At 38.8% G+C, this 23,869-nt stretch overlaps 2 protein-coding genes across 4 annotated transcripts in view; one reads left to right on the top strand and one right to left on the bottom strand.

Annotated features, from left to right (window-relative positions):
- Positions 1-6,158, bottom strand: part of LOC135071858 (uncharacterized) — a 51,792-nt gene extending 45,634 nt beyond the window's left edge. Inside the window, exon 1 of the mRNA XM_063965699.1 lies at positions 5,950-6,158. The gene's annotated coding sequence lies outside the window, so the exon portion shown is untranslated. The remainder of the gene's footprint in view (positions 1-5,949) is intronic.
- A 7,706-nt stretch (positions 6,159-13,864) lies between these two features.
- Positions 13,865-23,716, top strand: LOC135071820 (neuronal acetylcholine receptor subunit alpha-7). Of its 3 annotated transcripts, none has more exons than XM_063965657.1 (11): positions 13,865-13,946; positions 15,049-15,188; positions 17,429-17,473; positions 17,711-17,820; positions 19,548-19,728; positions 19,915-19,990; positions 20,072-20,266; positions 20,496-20,692; positions 20,987-21,195; positions 21,509-21,611; positions 21,688-23,716. In XM_063965657.1, exons 1-11 carry the CDS (start codon positions 13,868-13,870, stop codon positions 21,838-21,840), a joined length of 1,488 nt encoding a protein of 495 aa, XP_063821727.1. In that variant the 5' UTR covers positions 13,865-13,867; the 3' UTR covers positions 21,841-23,716. The 3 variants fall into 3 exon arrangements, with proteins under 3 accessions (XP_063821727.1, XP_063821720.1, XP_063821734.1); XM_063965650.1 differs by having other exon boundaries at positions 20,987-21,228; XM_063965664.1 differs by lacking the exons at positions 13,865-13,946; positions 15,049-15,188 and adding an exon at positions 15,516-15,522 and having other exon boundaries at positions 17,428-17,473; positions 20,987-21,228.
- The last annotated feature ends 153 nt before the right edge of the window (positions 23,717-23,869 follow it).

Raw genomic sequence — 23,869 nt, 5'->3', positions numbered from 1 at the left:
CTCTCGACAATTTTCGCGTTAAGTGCTTACCGACTAAATTCGCGGAACCCGACGCTGCATCATAGATGACATAAACGCCTAACAGTACTTAATGCAGATGCAAGCGGACTAGACGAAGCTATTTTTCAATTTTAGTCACTACTAAGAACTATGATAAACGCAGTAAGTACGGTACCACTAACGACTCTACCATAAGGACGTGAAGCATCCAAATGTCTGATAGAATTTGACGTATGATATTGAGAAGAAGTAAACAAAGAGCGGTTGCCCCATCGCTCAGTATTGTTCGGCCGTATCTTTAATTTGAATCTTTACTCTGTAACCTACTAAAATGAGTGAGGTCATGTTTATTGAACACACATTCTTAATTACACGAAAATTATAAACGATGAGTTTGCGTACGGAGCAAAAGTGAATGTGCCATAAATATGCAAAGGCAGGGTTCTCAATAAACATGAAATATATGAACATTAACAACATCCTTTTATTTTAATATTGTGAAACACTCTTATTTTCCCTTGAACTGACCATATTTGTTCGATTGATTTTACATAATATGTATGTACCTACCTATAGGTTCTTAATATCGTTACTTATGTACGTAAAAGTAGGTACCTAAAAAATGCGATGAATTGTAGAGCTCATCCTTAAATTGATTTGAAAAACATTATAAATGGGCGTTACATCACTAACACAATCATCTTACCCTATCGCGAATAATAATTAAAACACCGTTACATTATCATCATCGGACATATCATAAATAAAACCATTCATATAGTCAGATTAACGGTATACGAATATTCAATGTGCTCCCCGCTGTAATCTGGCATCATAAGTGTGTTATTAAACTTAGAATAAGAATAAGCAATTATTCAGTTTGTGCACATCTGGGTGAAGTGTAATATCCACCTTTTGTTTTGACATTTGTAAACAGTTATGAATGTAGCAAGTAGGTACTTAAGTAGTATAGCACCTGTAGAGTTATACGATTTTGTTTGTATATCGACAATTGTTTTATGTAAACAATCTTTTAATTCTAATTGGCTCACCACACTAAGAATTTCTACTGCAACAATTACAGTGAATGACTTATTATGTGCCCTAGTAACCATAAAATCTTATTTCTTATTGATCAGCTAAACCCATTCAAGCCTGCGATATCGAAAGCGAAAAACAAACCCAGAAACACCTCCTTACTACGAGTAACCACGACGAAAAATATCACAGAAGCGTTAATTAGAAAACACTATGTACCTAACAGAAAACATAACTTCAATTAATATGGTAAGGGTAATTAAACTTACGTTCTGTCTTAAATTTTAAAAATTATTCAGTTTGCAACACTCACTTTCTTGAGATTTTTAATACACATGACAATCACGCAATCTTCAAACTTTTCCGTTGTTTATTTACTTTTTATTTGTTTCTATTACACATAACATTTGTTCTAAAAACCGACTCTGACAAAAGGATCCGTCCCTAGTTTCCCAAATAAGTTTTATCTATTCTGTGGGCCACTCAGGTTATCATTTTATCAGTCATGCAAGCGGGCTTATCAGTAAAACTGCAAGATTGTTCTTAATAACGTGCTATCTTTAATCAAGATTATGTATTTAATAACAAATGAAGTTCAAAGCCTCCGACACCAGTACCGGTGACCGGCATAGATAAAATCAATGTGCAAATATTTAATAACAAAATGCACGTCTGGAGAAGATAGAGATATCAGGCATGTACATATATTATTGAAAATTACGAGCTAAGGTGTTTACAGAGTACTAAATGAGGTTCATGACATCCTTGCACAGGTGGTATTACCGTATCGTGGCTTAGAAATCACACGCAGTGCCAAACTGGCCATAAAATCGAGGTGGCGTTTGCGGGCTCAATTCGTAATAGGTACCTATAACTATGCATGGAGGTATAGGTCCTATCAATACCCTTTTCCTTGCATAAGGAGAGCAACTTCGTCATGATTAGGGATTAGGGATGGACCTAGTACTAATAATGCCTAATTTAAAGGATTTATCACACTGGATGCGGTCTGCGGTCATTCATATTTCAGGATAGGTATGTTCGCTCACAAAACCTTCTATAGGTGCCCACTAGTCAATCTATCTAGTGCCAGCTAAGAAAACTCCTACACGTAGGTATAACTAAGCAAAACCTTTAGAAAGCCGTAGCCGCGTGCAAATGTTTTGCCGATGACCGGTTGGTGCGCAACCGCCGCGTGAAAACAAACAGGACCACGCCACTAACAAAGCAATATTTGTAGTAAACAGAAGCCAATCGTAGTGGAACATCTAATTAGGCAACTTGTGCAAGCGGTATGGTAACAGCCGTTGCCGCCGACATTGCTCGCCTTATTTATTGTTCCACTCTTTGATAAGCTAAGCATTGCATTTGCAAGCAACGTTACGTTTGTTTTGCATCCATGTTTAAATAGTAAAATTTTGAATGGTAAGTTACTTTGTTCTGAAAAATGCCTGAAGTTAGCACTCCAAAGTTGAGTGAGCTTGTAAGTTATTTATAGCAAGAGCAAGAAAACTTATAAGCAATTATTAAGTGACACTCAACTTTAAATTAATATTAAATAATGATTCAATTGATTCCAACAAAAAAGGCTTTAATCTTGTTTTGAGCTTTAACTCATGAGGAGTTTGCACTGATGTAAATTTTAAGTCGAGATTAATTTCAGTATTAATCTAAATAAAGTATATTTGTATTCCTAGACTGTATATTTAATCTGAAACTCGGATATATTTAATAATATAGCATTTTGTTGGCGGAATCCTCAGTTTATTACCCACAGATGCATTTATGAATAATCTCGGTTCTTGAATTCTATTTTTAAAGATTGCGAAAACACTTCCATGTTCCGTTATCCGTATTATGTAAAATCATTTTCTACACAATTTTGCAATTTATATGTATTGACTTTCGAACCTATGACTCCATCGGCACGCGACATTTACATAGCGGCCCGGCGAGTCAACGCGTCACAAACGGCGGACGGCGGAACACAGTGCCTCACAGTTTATCACGAGCGCCCCCTTTCAAAGTTATCGTACACGAAATTGAAATAAGTCGGATAAAATCTTCTCTTTCGGTGAAGAGTCGGCCGCAAAAGGCGAGTGTCCCGGACGCTATCTAGATGTGTGTCGCCGAAAACAGCGCGCAGGGAGGCGTCACAACGATAGTCACTGATCGCGACCCCAGATATCCAAAATGAGCTCCGAAATGACTTTTATTTCGCATGAATTTTATAAAAGGTTAAGGCGGATCTCTTTGTAGTTGATTCTTTGAGAAGAAATTAACAATTAATTGCGAAAATATTTTACTGTTGGCTACTGTCCCACTTGTCATAATTGGTATGTTAAGTAGTACCTACTTCAAAAATTCATACTTGTAAGTAGGTAGGTACGTTATTCAAGTTTGTACTGAATAATTTATTGACGAGCAAGTAAACGAAAAGTTCGACATATTTTTTAATATGGCATTCTTCAGTTATCTTAAATATCATCGCGATGTTCGGTAAAATAATTTTCAAAGTGAAAATTTAATAAGATGGCGTCCTGCTGAGCAATGGCGCCCACGAATTTAGGAAGTAGCTATGCAAAATTAAATTGTGTCTACAAAAACATCCAATCTAAGACATAAAATATTAAGCCTTTAAAAGGTTTTTTAAATAAAATAACTTTATTAAACAGTAAAACCCATTACAATATTGGAATGTCGCCATTTTATATAGAAACTATACCTACTTACCAAATTAACAGTCAACATTAATTCAAGGTAACTTAGCAATAGTATTGCAATTTAACAGGTATATTGCACTGAGAATTAAACGCAATATTTAAAAGGCTGTGCCAAAATAAATAAAGTCAGGGCACCAATCAAAATATTGTTTCTTAAAAAGTTGTTTGTCGTATTGCTGAATTTTCATGAAGGTATCTATATAGCATGTGGCATTATTACCTAATTAGTACGTTAAAACATTCGTTTAAAAGTACCGTTACATTTTTATTGTAATGTTAATGATCTCATTCATGGCTGATATGAAGAAGATCACTAAAATGTAAATGACCATTATACTATCGCGAAGTGTGGTGGGCGGCGACATCGTTTGCATATGACATCAGAGGGACGCGGACGCCTCTAGAGGTTAACATCCCACGATAATCTGTGTCTAGCGAGCTTAAATCACCCAAAGCTACCAGCATCAAAAATCTTGTTAGCAGACTGCTATAATTCAAAATCTTCGCCGGCCCCGATAACCAGTCTTTAACGACTGATGTAGTATTTATTATCAATAAATTCGAAACGCATTATTCATTGTACAAAACGTGACGTCTTTAAATCTACATAAACAAATACATTCTATCCTTGTTTTTCTTTGTAATTAAAACATTTCGTGGAAAATACTCTTCAGACTGACATTAGAGAATATCTCCTTTCAGTCTCTCAGTATAAAAATAAAACATTATTATTGTTTTTGCAGCAATTATCATTACAAAGGCGAGAAAATTTTAAAATATTGTTAACTAGTTTCATGTTCGTTTTTAATCAGATCAACTTTGAAATACCTAAATAAAATAAAATACTTACTTTTATTTCAGACATGGGCCATAATAATCAAAATTCTTATCTTCAATTTGAAAAGAAAATAAATGCAATTTTTCATTAATTAACAAAAAATGTTCGCCAATTTGTCATCTCAAAATCTAATTCTTTTGTGAAAAAATTAGGCAGATAAGTATTTGACGTGTGTTGCGTTTTTTGTGTGAAATTAATGTTACTATTGCCTACAACACAAACCAAAACAAGACCACTTACTTAAAATGTTTGTATTTCTCTTGACGCCGTAAATTACAGAGAAAGTAAATTTTGAACTTTTTATTGCACGTAAACGTTTATCAATCAATTTAACGATAGAAAAGAAAGTTCCTACATCTAAATTCAATGATTATCTAATTTAAATCGTCTAATTATGGCAACAAAGGTACATAGCCGAAGCACAATTTGTGGGATCAATGCTTTCACTTTACTCGCAGACGCAAACGCGATCGACTACTGATAATATTTATTGTGTGGGAAATGTCAACGTTGTGAGAGTCCCGGCGGAATCATGATTGAATATATCAAAGTATAACAAGTAAACAAACTGAGCTGTGAGAATGAGTGGACGCGGGATGACTTCATTGTTGAAGTTCGCACTGCTAGACAACTATTAATTACTCGTACTTGATAAATCAGCGCACAAGTGTTTCCCTGATCATTCAACTGATAATAAACTTAAATATTTCGCACTTATGTCATTGAGAATGGTAGCAAATCAATTCTTGGTTTTATAATTATTGAAGAATTGGTACTTATCTAGCGTTTTAGTAATCAATAAACCTAAATATTGTGAAATAAGATTAATGTAAAAAGCGTTTAGTCATTAAACCTATAAAAACACTTAAATGACTTCATTAATTTGATGATTTAAAACAGGTAAGCAATAATTATTTAGTCACTTTACTTAAAGACTTTTAAAAACAAACAAACCTTTTCACAGTTTATTAAATTTAGATTTGAGTAAGCTTTAATTTCCCCAAACATCGTGTAAAGGTGTCCCTAAATAAATGTTAACAAGTATGCCAATATAGCAAAGCAAATACTAGTTCAAGCGCATAATCGCTAAAAGAACGTTAGTTGCAGTGCAAAGGCGGGCGGAAAACTGGAAAAGGGGTCGGATACACACGCGCTAGGGCGCGAGCGGGCATTCGGGCGAGCGCGGGACTCCGGGACGCCCCTAATCTCCTCGCATACCACGCGCGCCGCTGACCTTACCCCGCTTTACGAGAAACCCGCATAATGGCACCTTGCGCTTATACATTGTTTACGTCGTGACACAACAAATCCCATCGTAAGGTCGCAAGCAAAGATTAAAATTCCACTCACCAGGATTCCGAGCAGAAAATCGTTTACAACTCTCGTTTAATTCACCACTAAGCTACATTTAGGACCGGCACTGATTCAAAGCATACTTTTGTATTGTCTTTCACAAGATAGTTTTCGTAACGTTCCGTCAACAGAAAAGCGCGATTGCAACGTTGAGTGGGATGCGCGACCGGGTGTACGGGCGCAGCGCGAGCGAGCGTCGCGACGTCGGCGGCGCACAGCGGCGTGTGCGCGCGCGCAGCGGTGGGGCCGACCGGTCGCAACCGGGCCGCACTCTCACCGCGCCGATCGCCCTGCCACAATGTTGCCTATAAACGCACTTGACACCGTGCCGCATTCGAACTACAAGAAAGTTTCACATTTCTATGCCACTGACGCTAGAAAAATCTGTGATACCTAGATCTTCGCGGCCGTTTTCCGACTGCTCCGTTTGTCAACGCTGCCGCGTACGTGCTCGACTGCCGGCTGTTAAGCTGAGAGCGAAGCCAGCCCGGCAATTCTAATTGAATTAGGTAATTCCGTAACGCTATAATACCTATCTGGTAGGCTTCGTGCCGCACCTACATCGCGGCGACTGAGAACTTTCCAGGAACGAGGTGTTGACGGGCTGAAAGACGGTGAAAGTGCATACCTGCCAATTCTCGGCGTTCAGATAACACAAACGATAAAGTTTGAAGCCACTTTTCCTTCTTGTCATGCTAGACCATCATCTATTCAATCCATAATTCAATTATACAATACTCACTCATAGTACAAAATTGTATAGATACGAATAATTGCATTACAACTAAATACAGACGCTGTCTGTCATTCAATAAACGTACCGAGTAAAACGTCTTTATATAAAATTAACTCGAATTAATATTATTACTGTCACATTAAAGTTATCTTTAGTCAATTTACGTGCATTTAATTTTAAAGCTGATATACGATATGCACTTTGTCATGTTTTTACCGATATTGCTTTCTTTATTAGCATCTGATTAAATTAGTGTTATAAACACTTTTCGTTCACGTTTCTTACGTGAACGCATACAAATCATACTACTTATAACAGCGTGTAAAATAATGTCGAATAATTACAATACACTCTGTTACATAAAATGTGACGTATGTAAATACCCCTACATTATTAATGTTGATTGCTATTATGTTTTCAGTACAAGATGAGATATAATTATCATCGCGGCATATTTGCAACTTCACAACAGCATTTATACTTTTTTTTCTTATCTCACTGGTACATAGCTACGAGAATATAATAAAGCATTTAGAATTAGATGAAATATTAACGTGACAGAAGAAGACTAAGTAACATTCGAAATCGAATTCGTCATCCATCACTGTCGAGCGTTAGTGGAAAACTTCTAATATCCCAAACGCGTTCGTCTCCGCGCTCGGATCTGAGGGACGAATGCGTCGACAGCTGCATTTTTCTCATTTCAGGTTAATGAAAATCGCCGGCTGCCTTACCGGGCGCCGAGCCTCGCCCAGTTACCTCCGTAAGGCTACGACAAGCTTTAGCTCTCTACGTACGACATAGCTCAAGTTATGCCCTGATATTTACTGGAAACAACACATGCAACATATCTCTAGTGTGTGTTACATCGTATTTATTTATCCCTATTTGGTTTAGTAGTTAACTATTTGAAACTACATAATCACTTTTTTAGGCTTTATCCTTTTTGGATAATTAGTATTCCGTAATTATTGCAATTACTCTTCGCACTTTTCCTTAACGAAAGCTTACAATCGGGAAGAAAGTTGAAATATTCATAGCTCATAAATAATATGATCAAATACAGAAAGAATCGTACTTTCGCATAGTTTTGCCAATTACAATTATTCAAAATTACGCTCCGTCTATGATTTTTATGAAGTGTGACGTCGGTCGTCTGCGATCGTGACCGATCATAGATTCTATCTTATTGCTTATCTTGTTCTGCGGTATCCGCTGTCGATCCATAAAACTTTCGCTACGGCGGTCCTCGACAACAAATTTTGCTTCGTTTTTTTTTTGACATACCTAGTTAACAAACCATAGCATTGTTTAAGCCAAACAGAAAGATAGAGATCCTTTTTCATTATTCATTTTTTTCTGCACATTAATATTTTTGTTCTTGGAATCTGTTTTAAGTACACATACCTACTCATACATTGGCACACTTATGGCAAGGTTTTGCGATGTGCATATTGTACGTAAAACGACACAAATGACTAGGGTAAAATACGGTCCGTATTGATCGCTTTCGAAATGGAAATGTTTCTTGCAAACTCATGCACCAGGCCATAGTGTTAAGCATTCATTTTATGAACCTGTTACTGCGTTGTTAACTAAACTACAGTAATTTGAGAAGATTGAAGAAATGACTTTACGAATAATACACAAAAGTCACGTAAATATCTACCTCCATATATTAAACCTAAACCTAGAAAAGGATATCTGTAGACAATTAACACTGAAATGTTAGTCTTTGATTCCTACAGTAAATATATGAAATATGAATACAATATAAAAACGGTGATTTTCTTCAAACTACCTAAAGGAAACATAAACATAAGAAATATGTTTTCAGCTGTGTCGATTATCAATACTTCATAATGAAAGGCGCGTAGATCTACCAATATTTGCCATAATTATTTATGAAACATATGAAGAACAACTAAAAAAACTCTACATACCTAATACCTAATTAATTATTTTCGTGGTATTTGAATGGTTTGTGTAGTTCGTATGATTTTTTTTTAACAAATAAATAGGTACCTACATTTTTGAGTTACCTATTTATTCTATTATGTAAGTATGTTTATAATACAAACAATTACCTTAGAATTTAATCAATAAAAATACCTAGTATCTTGACTTGAAATTATTTTGAAAAGTCTTACTCAATAAATAAAATAACTGATCGATTTAATAAGGAACATAAATGTAACGCCTTAATATAAACATTTCCAAGACCAGAATCGTTGACTTTCTCACTAATCAAGCTTGAAAACGACGCCAAAATCGATAAGGATCTATTGAGCCAGGAACAAATAGGTAAGGTGGGTTGGTGGCTTTACCCACGTTTCATACATGTGGAAAATATTCAGTGGCCTGATTTTTTGACCGCTGGCATTTTCCCTTGAAGTTTATGCTCTCATTACAAGACGCTTGTAAAAAGGACATTTCATGGACTTTTATAAACTTTAAAACCTACATTTTATGATTTTCCTTGTCATATGAGCTGTATCAATTACCATATAGCTGAATAGAACTTAACATTGTGATGATGAAAAAAATTGTTAAAGCAATAAAATTTGAACTTATCGACCATTCTAAGTACACGTGTCTTATTGCAACAAATATTTAGATAACTTAATAATCTTATTTCCATTTCAATTAAATACGTGACGTGGAATGCGGCTACTTTGCATTAAGCCATAAAATTACATGGAACTTAAGCCCTTCGGTAGCTAACGTAAGCCTAATCTCTAATAGAGAAAGCTTTCCTTTGAATATTATAAAATTACTCTTTATTGCTTGATCGTGATCGCGTAACAATTTAAGAATTACATATTTATTTTTCATATTTAGGTAGGATTATTGAATCGTGATGCTTAGAGATTATAGGTATAACTTATAATCATTATATTTCCGTTCGTTTTAAGATGTATTCGTAACTTTGGTAACTGTTTCTTGGAATTAACGTTATATTGTTTCCTTTAATGCACTTACATTTGCTTTCACCATTTTAAAATTAATTGATACCTACCTATTAATTACTTAAAACTTATTAATGTTAGTTATATTTTGATTGGGTTTTTAATAGCAACATGGGATAACTTTGCAGCCTGATGCTGTTAAGATACGTTTATTAGTAGTTTGGTTTTGATGGTGCAGTAAATGCAGTCATCGTTTTATTTTAAACGTAGGTAGAGTCAACATAGTCTTTTCGTAATTTAACTTGACGAAAAATGAAAAGTAGGTAAGTTGAATACATTTAAATAGAGAGCAAAACGGCAGGTTTTAGGTCAAAAATAAATGCCGGCCAAATTTCAGCTCCAATTGAAAATCCAACGGCATCGACGGCCAAATCGCTAGCCAATGCAGTGGGTGACCTAAAAACACATTCCTGAAATAATTTCGTTTAGGAAAATAAAGGTTATATATGACTTTTACAGTGACACAATTTTCGATCCAGATTTATCAACGGCCGAGGGTCGGTGGTCCCGCAGTCATCAATAAGTAATCAGTGCTGCCCTCCTCACAGCTTATGTCGCCTCTAAAGCAAACTGTAATATTTTTTGCCCATGCAATATTGATTACGAAACCCTTCCCATTCTAGGAAACGTATTGGTTTTATAGTTCTCGCCATAGCGCATTCCTATTTCATAGGTGAGATGGAATGGAGGCATCCGTTACTCTATACAGTGCAATAAAGTAACAGAGGAAAATATACCCTTGATGCGTGAAGAGGATGAATTTTCCGTATTTCCCACAGTTTAGTCATTGATGTTTTCAGTTTGGATGTTGTTTTCAATAGGTATTTATTTTAATTTTATAAGTATAGTTTACAATCCGTCGTAAAATACAATTCAGTGAAGCAAGCAAGTAGGTCATTGGGGTGCCTATTATGCAACTGAATTTTACAATGGGTAGTATAGTGTGGTCGGTCAGATAGATAGGAATCTTGAAGTAATTTCGCAGGACTGTAAAAACTGTAACAGATTGTATGCTCGGCTCGCTATGAAGTAATCTGCGGGAATGCATTAATGGTCGCTTGCAGGCCGAACGCCGCGTGTAATGTGCAATTTGCAGCCAGCCATCGAGTGGTCACGCGACGCCGTGACGCCCGCGCTAGTGTTTCGCGATCACGATAACCTCAACCAGCATTTAAGAAAAATAATAAACAAACGACTCTCGTTATGCGGCCGTCCACTCGATTTTGTCAACATAACGGGACATTAGTGTACCCATTAATGAGGTAGACGCGGTCGATATGAATAGCGTTTTGATGACTTCCGCAGCTTCAACTTTTTCGGCGAGATTTCGTCTTAATCATGAATTATAATTTAGATATCATGTACTTTCATACGTACTTAATGTTAGTTTAATTTATAAAATGTATGTTTGTTTACCTAACATTAGATATCAAATGGCTTTATACATTAAACCTCTATGCACCGCCTACTTTAAGTGATCTGCTTAGCCCAAAGGTCAGCTGGGAGAGAATACCATATGGTATTAAGTTTGCCTTTGCCCTGTTCTGTGCAATAAAGTTTTAAATAAATAATAAACTCGTAAAACATACATGTTTTATTACAGTAACATCAAAGCTGCAATACAATCGATAAAGTTTGGGTCGTGAAGGTGTTTGAGCCAGCAGTAAATTCCAACTACCTGCAGTCAATGAACACATTAGCATTTTGCGCCGTGTGTATGGGCTTTTCTTGCATTTAGAGACAGCCTAGTTCGGATAACGTCTAGCGGCACGTTGGCATATGGCACTACAAATGCGGCGGGCAGTCTATTGAAACCGCGCCCGTGCACTCGTAACTTTTAACCTTTACTTTTGACATTTCACTCTGGTATAGGACGTTCATTATTTCGCCTAGTTTCTAGCAAATGAACCGCTTTTGTTCTTAGTGCGCCATTCAACGGCGCTCCTTGGGCGCTTTCTCCGAGTTTCGCAAACTTCCCGGTTCTGAACACATTTGCCATTTACCAAACACATCCAGCGCCTAATAAAGACAGAACTAGAGCGTGGTCTCCGAGAACAGTATTGTTCCCTCTATTGCTGTGGTTTAATTAATGATGTGCCAAAGTGTCTACTTTTGTCATTAAATAACGCTTCATTCATGTGACACGTACACTTTGCCGAAAGTGAATAATCGCACACATTTTAGAGACGAGCTTAAAAGGGCTCTATTTCTTAATGACAATAGCGATAATGGCATGTCTAGATTGGATTAAGTCCTTCAAGATAAATTGATCGGATCGTGTCATTTCTATTTTTTAAACTCTTTCTTGGTAAAATCTTCTTGACATAATAGAGTTTCTTCTTCCGAAAGTAGAAACTGTGTTATCGATGGTCACAGTCAGCGAAAACTGTTCTAATTGGTGTTATCATTATCGGGTGTGGAAAGTATGAACGGTAATGAGTGGGTAACCTTTATTAGCAGTTCTAGAACATTAGCCACGGCATGCATGAGCAGCCGCAAATGGTTTGTGAGTTCGCGATAGACATCGATTTTAATTTTGCAAACTTAACTACTTTTCTATCTTTAGTTTGTTTTCAATTGCGATATATGTACTTATACTTTATGTGTTTTAGTTTGGTATATGATGTAATGTTAATTATTACAACTTCTGATGGGAATTTTGATACAGCTGAGGGCAGATGTTAGTTTGAGTAGTTTTACGAGTCTTTCAGGTTTGTGAAAACTACGTCTATCCTAACATCATTTTCCAAATTTGTATCAAGCAATCAATATTCATGCACAAACATTAGGTACTGCTTGAAAAATAATGTCGGGTAAAGTACATCAAACACTTATCCTATCCCCAGCACACGCTCTATCGCTGATATTTTCACTACGGAAAACTTTGAGTGAAATACGAAATTGAGGATCAAGCCGAAGTGACGGCTGCGCTGAAATGATGAGCTACGGGTCTAGCCCTTACCAAGGATGTGCTATCAAATATCATTCGCCTCGTTAGCTGACACCTACAGAGGTCGAGGATCGAGTTCGAAAATTCGTGGGTGTCTGGTACGTAGAGTATGCGGGCTCAGCGGAGGAGAGGGGGGCGCAGAGCACCCTCATTGATCGCCGGCGCGCAGCATCCCCGCGCGGCCCGGCATCCCCGCAGCCTCCGCTGAACAACCACACAATACTTGAGCCTCTAATCGCTAGATTTCGAAAACCCATCACGGTCCTCGACCTACAAAATGGGCGCAGTAATATTAACAGTGTAAAGCCTCCGTACGAGCTCTACACACACTCGTAAAATGCGCGATGAAATAGTACTGACTGAAATGCTCTCTGATCTTCCTATTTCGTATCAGTCTGAAATATTTTCAGAAATTTTCCGCTAAAACCTATGTATTAACGAATAAATTGTTACATCAATTACGTCGCAATATTAACATAATTAACAAACTGTAATTAATGTAGTTCGATAAGTTGTAATAAGGTAGGGTAGGTAAGGGTATAAACTAGTGCAATTTTGAACAAACGAGATGCAAAAGACAATTTGTCTCCTAATTAACATTCATTTACGCGTTATCTTACGCTGTTCTAAACGTTTTTCAAGCAAAAGTGAAAAATGAGAGGTAGGCAAATTTTGAAAAGGGCCAAATAATTAGCATAATAATAGGCAGTGGCGGAGTTCGGTGGTGCGGGGGACGGGGATGTGATCGGTGCGGGTGCGGGCTCGGGCCGAAGACCGCGGCCGCGTGAGCCCGCGAGCGAGACGAAGGTCGGCGAGAGGAGCCGCGCGCGGCGGCGGGCGGCGGGCGGCGGGCGGGCGGGCGAGGGCGGGCGGCGCGTGAATGGGCGGCGGCGCGGCTGCGCGCCCGCGGCGCCTCCGCCAGTCCGCACACCGGCGGCTCCGCTGCCCCACGGTCGGCCGCACTCCGCTGAACAACAATGCTCAAATACGCGCCGTGACTCGAACCAAGTACGCGCGGCGGTCGGCGATGCTCGAGAATCGGACGGCACGCGTTGCCGTCGGCGAGCGGTCGTGAATCGTCGATATATGAAAACCGTAGGATTGATTTTTAAAACGATCGTTTTCGATTCCGAATAGGCGGGAGTGCGGCAAAGGGAGGCGGGGGTCGGTGTCGCGCGGTCGGGCGGGTGATGGCGCGGCGCGGCGGGGCGGCGGCGGCGGCGGCGGCGGCGCGCGGCGCGGCCCCCTCGCGGCGCTGACATGGGGTGGCGGGCGCGCCGCTCGCTGTTGGCGGCGCCCGCGGGCCTGCTGCTGCTGCTGGGCCTGCTCTGGCCGAGGGGTAAGAATGCCGACGATGTTACGACTACGACCCGTAGTTCATCCACCATCCTTCCCATCACATAAAACTACATAAAACAACATAAAATAAGTAATATAAAAAATCTGTTATTGCGCAGCCTTAGCATTATATTTATATTTAATCAATAATTAATAATAATATATAATTAGCTCTGTTTTTGTCAAAAATACATAGCAAGTCATAATTACCCACTCCTATTATTTGCTACATAAAACTGATTGTATCATTGTTTTAATGTCTCAATTTACTGAATAACATGCAATGTAGTGATATTTTCGCTATTCAACAAAAATATTATTTCCCATGAACTAGAAATCGTGGCTAAAACATTCCAATAATCGCATCTCGTTCATGTTCTCATCAGCAACATTTCAGCTTTCACCCCGAGCGTTGACACGTCGGGACTTGCAGACATTTTCCTTATCAATGCTTAGTCACGCACGAAAGATCAAAGAGTTTCAGCTGAAGGGGCCCGGCCCGAGCTACGTGCACAAAAGATCGAGCACCTCTCGAACCGCCATCGAAAAGTGAACAAGATCGCAAAAAGTTACAGCGAAAAGGTCTAAAAGCCGTACATCTAACGATATCACGTAATTCACGTAGCTAAGCAAAAACCAAGTCACTTGTAAAACTGTTACATTATGTCCAGTAAACTAGTTAATCCCACATTGTTAGGAAGCACAATTCATCACTGCCAGACACAATAAAATGATCTATTGCATGAAAATGCAAATGGTAACGTGTTCTATCGAACGTTTCTTCGGCTAGCGCTATTTATGAGCATTCATTGTTAAAATATTTTGTCTAATATTTATAGGTAACACCGACAACCGAAAAAGCGGTTTCTCTTAAATTCTTTGCTATATTTGAAACTAGCGACCCGCCCCGACTTCGTATGGGTGCTAAGTAAACATATGTATAAACCTTCCTCTTGAATCACTCTATCTATTAAAAACCGCATAAAAATTCGTTGCGTAGTTATAAAGATATTTTATAAGCATACATAGTGACAGACAGCGGAAAGCAACTTTGTTTTATACTATAATGATGAAAATACATCACAAATGAACTTTTCAACCAGAGGCTTGCGGCGGCTACCACGAAAAGCGGCTGCTGCACCACCTACTGGACCACTACAACGTGCTGGAGCGGCCCGTGGTCAACGAAAGCGACCCGCTGCAGCTCTCCTTCGGCCTCACGCTCATGCAGATCATTGACGTGGTAAATATGAGCATCAACACACACAGTCAAGTCACGAGAACATTATTATTATTATTGGTTTTGGGCCTTCATTTGCGCCAGCTCGACCAGGTTTGATCTATTGTGGCAGCCCTTGTCTTTAGAGTTCACTGCTTAGTCTGCACGAGAACATACACAGCCAAATAAAAAATAAACACTAAACACCACACCACCACCACGCTATATTAGGCCGGTCAATGAGTGCAGTTCTTCTTCGGACTCACTTTCACGATACATATAAAAACAGAACGTTAAAAGACAAGAGACATCTACTTCAGCTCTCCTTCGCTTTCATATTCATTCAGATCATTGACGTACATAACGTCATTCATCGCAATATCCAGGCATCGATAACACAGACAGTAGTTATCATACTAAAATATAATACATAGAAAGATCATAGAGATAAAAGCAGCTCTCGTTTCAGCGCCACGTTTTTGCATTACATTGTAGTGGTAAACACATAAAAAGCCTATCATAACACGAAGAAAGTGATGCAGTTCTTCTCAGTCTCCTTCAGTTTACACACATTCATGGTCATGAAAGATACTGAAGCACAGAAATACTTACTACAATGTATACAGCGCCCAGCCCCAAAAATGTATTGTGTAAGACGAGAGATTAATCACTGCAGCTTCCCTTTATGTAACATGCTTAAGTAAATCGTTGGCACTAACACAATTCTAATCAAATAAGACATGCTAACAACAAAAACCTGCGACAGTTGACGAGAAAACTCTACTCGGCATTACGCTCATGCTGATCATTAACGTGCTATATTATAAAAATACTTAGATTACACTAACACGATACACATTCGACCAAATAAGTATGACAACCAAACCCAAAAACGTGCGGTAGTAGACGAAATTAACAGAGATCCACTGCAGCAACTCTCTTTGGCCTGTTCATACATCGTTGACGTGGTAAGCAGGGATGTTATGGATATCCGTAACCGTAACCGAAACTTTCGGATATCCGAAATAAAAAAATATCCGAAACCGTAACCGTAACCGATTTAAATGTTTCGGATAGTTTCGGATATAGACAGTTTAAATTGTTTTTTGTATAGCATTATATAAAGGTATAATAGCCTGATTTACCTTTATACAGGGTGTTAGATAAATGGGTATATGAGCCGACACTAGCCCATGTTAACATATGCATATAAATGGTATGGTGAAGTCAGGATATCATCATTTTATTTTTTTAATTTTCATACAAAATGAATTTTATAAAATCTGATTTGTATGAAAATTAAAATAATTAAAATAAAGATATCAATTTTCTGACTTCACCATACCATTTATATGGCCATGTTAACATGGGCTAGTGTCGGCTCATATACCCATTTACCTAACACCCTGTATAATGCCATCTAGTATCAATTTTTATTTTTTTTATTACTTTTTATTCGATGTAAAGTGTGCGGCCGTGAATGAACCGTGTTGGAAAACTATTGCAAATTGCATTCTAAAGCACAGATATCCGTAACCGAAACTTTCGGATATCCGAAATAAAAAAACATCCGTAACCGAAACCGGTATAATATTATTCCTATATCCGTAACCGTATCCATAACCGCAACTAAATATCCATAACATCCCTGGTAAGATCTTCATGAATCTGTTCCACCTCCTTTAAACAATTGGAATTCAAATCGAACGATAAAAATATTAGTAATATCACAACACATAAACAACAGTTTCAGTCACAACTGTAAACACTCAATAAAACGAAAAATACCACAAAACAAATTACTATTTGGTTTTCACTTTGTTACATGGTAAATCGGTTAGTGTCGGTTTTGTAACAGGTAATTGGTTATGTTATAAAACCTATAATTACACACTTGTGGTGTTAGGATGAAGGAAGCTTTTGTGATTCTGGTTGTTTTACTTAATTAAAAAAAGTACATTGTGTAATTGTAGTTAATAAATATTTATTAGTTTCTACCTATAACTATATCTATAACAATGTACCTACTTCAGTGCACCTGTAACTTAACGTCTAAGGATGGGTTGCACCATCTTACTTTGACTTTAACAAACGTCAAAAATCTGTCAGACTCCATACAAAAAGCACCTGTTATCGTTAAAGTTACCGTTAAACACTGTATGTTTTCCGAACAAAATAAAATAAAGTTAGGTGGTGCAACTTAGCTTAAGTATGTATATTTAAATTATTAGGTGCGTTAAATAAAAAAGTATTTTCTTCTACAGGACGAGAAGAACCAGCTATTAATAACAAACATCTGGCTTAAGCTCGTAAGTATAGTGGCACAATATTGGCTCTGCAATTAACGTGCACCTCATCCATTAGCTGTGTTTGCACTGGATCACCTAACGTACTTTAACGGCACGATATTGTCATGGGGTGGCGAATCATAGTTCATTGTACTATTATACCCACAGTAATTTGAGTGATCATCATACTCAAACATAATTTAGGTACTGGAATATTTTTACGTACCATATCGACTTACACTAAATATTTTACTTCAGGAATGGAATGATATGAACGTGAGATGGAATACTTCAGATTTCGGAGGTGTAAAAGATTTGCGAGTACCACCCCACAGGCTATGGAAACCAGATGTGCTTATGTACAACAGGTAAATTAGCATTCAGAGAACTTCTTAACTTTAGGGCGATGCGACTCTTATCAAAATTTGCTTCTCATGTTGGGTACACCCATGTCACAGAAAAGTCTTAAAATTGCACGTTATGTGAAAACTCTTTATTTCTTACCAAAAACACAAATTAAGAATTTAATATCCTTAAATTAAAATCTTATGAACTCGATATAAATTACTACAGTACTTATTATTATTCTGTGGTACTACGAGGGGCGGCTGAAAAGTTTTGAGCCTAAGTATCTTCAAGTGTTATTATTGACTCGCGTTAAATTTAATTAATTTGCCAATAACCTCTTTAGTATATGTACAAAGTTTCATTACATTAGCGTCATCACGCTTTTAGTAATTAATCCGTAAACATCATCATGTCTCAGTCATCCGCGCAATGTACGAAATTGAAGTACACGGTTGTCATAAAATGCCTCAAAAAGAGGAACAAAACGCTAACGGTAGCATTTGAAGAGATATCTACAGTTTATGGGGAGTCTGGGCCTTCATTTGCCACCATGAAAGATTGGATCCGATAATTCAAGCATGGCAGGGAATCGCTAAAAGATGACCGCAAGTCAGGGCGGCCAGATTTCGCCATTAACGAATAAAATAATGAAAAGTTAAGGAATCTTGCTCTAGAGATCCGTAAATTAAGCCGTGACAGATAGCTGAAGCCATAGGCATTAGCAAGGAACGTATCGGCGATATTTTTCATACTCATTTGCACATGAAAAAGGAGTGTGCGCGATGGGTGTCAAAAATGCTCACGCCACTCGACAAACAGCATCGAGTCACAACTTCGCAGGAGTTTTAGGACATCTTTGGCCATAATCCTAGCATTTTTTTTTCTCACACTGTCACTATTGATAAATAATAAATCCGGCAGTACGATTCAGAGTCAAAACAAGAGTCAATGCAATGGATTGAAAAGGGAAAACGCCGCCGCGGAAATTCAAAGCGGAGCGATCGACACCTAAGCTCCTAACCACTATTTTTGGGATTGTGGAGGAATTTTATTTATTGACTACCTACTTAAAAAAAACTACAATAAACGGGGATTATTTTGCTGTACTGTTGATAAGAGTGCGTCAAGTGGTTGTCGAAATAATAAGAGGCAAACTGGCGGAAGGAAATCTGTTATTGCCAGACAATTCGCCCGTGAACACCGCGCATGTTGCAAGGCTTGCCCCGGGTAAAACTGGATTTCAAGAAATTAATCGCCTACCACACAGTTTAGTCCGGATCCTTAGCTTTATTTTCTAATTCTCAAATTGGAAAAATGACCTCCAGGAACGAAGATTTTTGAGTGACAAAGAAATGAAGGCGGCGTTAAAGGCTCATTTCGAAGGCAAAGATTGCGAATTTTTTTCAGTGGATTAAAAGCTCTTTTACACAAATGTAAGAAGTGCGTTGTAGTAGAGGGAGATTAAATAGAAAAATATATTTTTTATACTTTTCTATCGGCATTTTTAATACCCTAGGCTCAAAACTTTTCAGCCGCCCCTCGTACTACTGAAGCTTACTAATAATTGAAGAAATAGGATTTTAAAATATTCCCAATTGACAAATGCGTCTTAATCCTCACCGTTGGGCAACTAAAAGTGCAATTTAGTTCATCAACTATGAAACTCTACTATAGTAAATCTATGCATCAGTTCTTTCAAATTGAAGCCTTTTCCGTTACGGATTTCGACGAAAGAAATATTTTTCAGTGCGGACGAAGGCTTCGACAGCACTTACCCAACCAACGTGGTGGTGCGAAACAACGGCTCCTGTCTGTACGTGCCGCCTGGTATCTTCAAGAGCACCTGCAAGATCGACATCACCTGGTTTCCATTCGACGACCAGCGCTGCGAGATGAAGTTTGGCAGTTGGACTTATGACGGATATCAAGTAAGGCTGGGAATAAACGTAATCAAATTAGTGCCATTACAACTAAAACGAAATTACTTTAAGTAACCAATAATCTACGAAGGTAGAGCGTTTGACCATATTTATTCCCAGCAGGGTAAACCAATGGTTTAATATATTTTTACACATTTTGAAGTACCTATACTTACAAATTAACTACGATTTCAGTTGGACCTTCAACTTCAAGATGAAGGAGGCGGAGATATAAGCAGTTTTGTCACAAACGGCGAATGGGAACTAATAGGTTGGAAGCTTATTTTGAACTAATTTTGAGTCTTATTTTCGAAAACACTGAACTTTTTTCAATATGTTTTCTTTTGTTTAGGCGTACCAGGCAAACGCAACGAAATATACTACAATTGTTGCCCGGAGCCGTACATTGATATCACATTCGCGGTGGTGATCCGACGGAAGACGCTTTACTACTTCTTTAACCTTATAGTACCGTGTGTGCTCATCGCCTCCATGGCGCTATTGGGCTTCACCCTGCCACCTGACTCCGGCGAAAAACTGTCACTGGGTATGTGTTAAATTAATTTAATAGTAATAATTATGATCAGCGCGATACTGCATGTAATGTGTTAAAAAAATTTCTCACCTACGAGGGTTTAAGCTGGTCCAATATTATTATTCCAATCATATGCTCCACTTTACCTCTCCCTCTAAACTCTAAAGAAATCATATTATGAAATACCTACAAAAGTGTTTTACATAGAGCCACGTGTCGTCAAATGTGACTTCCATTACAGGAGTAACGATTCTGCTGTCGTTGACGGTGTTTCTGAACATGGTAGCGGAGACGATGCCGGCGACGTCGGACGCCGTACCGCTCCTGGGCACATACTTCAACTGCATCATGTTCATGGTGGCCTCCTCTGTCGTCTCCACGATACTCATCCTAAACTATCACCACCGCCACGCAGATACGCACGAAATGAGTGATTGGGTTCGTATAGGTTAATATAGGTTAGGTCCTAAGGGGATAAGTAGACCTGAAAATAAATAATAGAACAATTTTTACTGTTATTTATGACAGTGTGTAACTTTTGACAGCTAAGGCTGTCTCCTAATGTGACGTACCTATATGAAAAATATGGCGGTCAAATAAATAGCCCTGCAATATCATATTTTCTTGCAATGATACAATTGATGGCCCTTCACCTCGGTGCGCCAAATGCATTATACTCGTTTATGTAACTTATACGAACTGACTTTGTTCATAGTGAATTAATCTCCGTAGATTCGCTGCGTATTCCTGTACTGGTTGCCATGGATCCTACGCATGTCCCGGCCGGGCTCGGCGGCCACGCCCCCGCCGGCGCGCGCGCCGCCGCCGCCGGACCTGGAGTTGCGCGAGCGCTCCTCCAAGTCGCTCCTAGCGAACGTGCTCGACATCGACGATGACTTTCGCCATGCGCACGCGCAGCAGCCCTGCTGCCGATACTACAGGTCCCTCGACGATCTACACGAACACTACTCACCGTAAATAGCACGGTTACGATATTAAACCCCCGCCTCGAAAGTTCCGCAGTTAACCCGACCCTAACAGCTTTTACAATACGAATCATTCGATCATGGGACAATATCATACTCTATCTTAAATTACATTTCACTTCTCGGTAGTATCTTCTATGGGTCTGGTTTGATCTTGTCTACTTTGAACATTAACAGCATAACTCCCGTAGCGCCCTTCGTTCCTCGGCTCTACCTGTAGTATAGGCATCCCGTTTGAGCAGTCGCTACAGACTTTTGCCTGTTTCAGGGGGGGCGAAGAAAACGGAGCCGGGCTGGCTGCGCATAGCTGTTTTGGTGTCGACTATGAGCTCTCGCTCATACTGAAAGAGATCAGAGTCATCACAGATCAGGTATAATATTGGCCAAAACTTAATTATTCCCTTTTTTTGGTGAGATATTTTCTTCATCGTGTGTTTTCTTTTTTAGATGCGCAAAGATGACGAAGATGCGGACATTTCGCGCGACTGGAAATTCGCCGCCATGGTCGTGGACAGACTGTGCCTTATTATCTTTACCCTGTTCACAATCATCGCCACGCTAGCCGTGCTGCTGTCCGCGCCACACATCATGGTGTCGTAGCGACCCGCCCGCCTGCGGCTGCGCACGCGTAACGTTCTGTGATACCGCGAATACTTGTTAAGTTGTGATGTGCGAACCGGCGCGGGCGCTGACACCGCGACGAAGGAGTTGCCGCCGCTAGCCTCGACGCCCGCGCCCCCTGTAGATGTAAGTTACCGCTGACTGCCATCCCTGTGCGTTCAACCGAAAACTGCCTATCCGACTAATATCCTATAACCTCTGAGGTCGTCCTAATCGACTCCTATGCTACTTCTTCCATGTTATGACGAAAGGTCGTCACTATCAAGGGATAATAATATTTTACACGCAACTGGTCCCCAAAGAACAGCAGAGTCAGCAAATGTCTTAAACTACGTCAAGTGGTTTGGAGCAGTAGTTCCTGTCCTGGAACTGATAAGCAATAGCGGCAGTACACTGCCGCGCCACCGCCAGCGCCGTGCACGCTGGTCTTGCTTGAGAGGTCCACGCTAGAGTAGTCACCGTTTCAAATGGCCGTAAGTTACGATTGTGGCCGATACATGAATTTTAGCACAAAAACGTCTTCCTTCAAACCGTTAAACGACCTGATTCGCATTTAAAATTTAAACTTTGTTAGAACTTTCTTGATTCTTAAAATCTATTGTACAGTCTAGGGTTTGGGCAGAAACGCAAAGGCCCTTTGTTTCCTTCTTGTTCGATTCCGTGAATCGTGGTTATGATCCCTAACTTTATTTTCGGAAGTATTTGTGTCATTAGCTAGTATAGAACTTTACAAACAATGTTGATTCAATTGGTACAGGTTGTGATATGCCTCGTTGTGAACGGGTCGATATTGTTATAAATGGTAAAATATCCATGGCTATAGCTTAATAAAACGTTCGTTAAAAGTTGTAGTTAATCAAAGTATTATTTTGTAAAAGTCATACCTGGGTCTTTCGGAACGACTTATACAAATAAATTGAATTACATATTAATAATCAAGTTTGTACTTCTTTCCATACAGTAACAGTGAATTCATACGCTGAAATAATCTTAGCTTTATGCAAATTTTCTCCTTTATCAAAATCTTAATTGAGGCTAAAGTCATTTTTTCAGGTGTACATATTAAACATATTAATTACTACATGAAGTTATACATCGCCATCAAAATTATACAATTTTTTCTACTGTTGCATCAGACAATATTTATGGAGACAGTTAATAAAATATTATACTGTGCATTATTACTGTGAATCCAAACAGGTGGGTACTATTGTTGAAGCCTGTACAGTACAGTGCGCACATCCTTAAGTTTTACATCAGCCAGAACTGCCGCTCTCATCCTTTACTTACTGACAGACATAATTATTGATCTTTTAACCGAATTCATCCTACGGTTCTAATAGGTTGGACCTAAAAGCGAAACCCTGTCTTCATTTCGCCAGGGTTTATTACGCATTGATTTTGCGAAAACATTGTAAACCTCTCAGAGCGAAAACGTCCAATCGTCATAGCTCTTGCGCGGATACAACTACGGAAAATGTATCCTCGCGAAGCTCACACTATGTTTTCCTTCTGTGAGGTGTCATGAATAATTGTAGGCGGTCCTTTGGAAGTTGCGGAGCGACTATGATTATGAGCCGATGTTTTCTTACCTATTTTATTTATTGTTGTTCTATATTGTGTCATCAACCACAAGATAGCGGTTGTGTGCCGACCCGGGCGATGGATGCCGCGCATCGTGTGACGTAACAATTAGAAATCTAGAAACGAATTCTTCTAATATTGTTGCCGACAATGCGTGGCGTCTTTACGTCGACATTGGGAAGACCTGTTGTCTCCACGATTTGTTCAATTGTTAGGGTTAATACTCTGAATTGCATTTTGTTTATTAAATATAAACGAATGAAACAAATTAGACTTGTGTGTCATTTACTTCAATATTCCTCATCCCTAGCCACTTAAAGTCGGGGTAAAGTAATTTACGAAGTTAAATTGTGTTCATGCTAATGAAATATTCAAAAAGCTCATTCTGCCTCTCAAATTAGATTCTTTTATGAACAATGCATTC

The sequence above is a fragment of the Ostrinia nubilalis genome, chromosome 1 (assembly GCF_963855985.1).
Source record: "Ostrinia nubilalis chromosome 1, ilOstNubi1.1, whole genome shotgun sequence".
Classification (NCBI taxonomy): domain Eukaryota; kingdom Metazoa; phylum Arthropoda; class Insecta; order Lepidoptera; family Crambidae; genus Ostrinia; species Ostrinia nubilalis.
The sequence above is the reverse complement of the archived record's forward strand: the minus strand, read 5'-3'. Positions and strand labels throughout refer to the sequence as shown.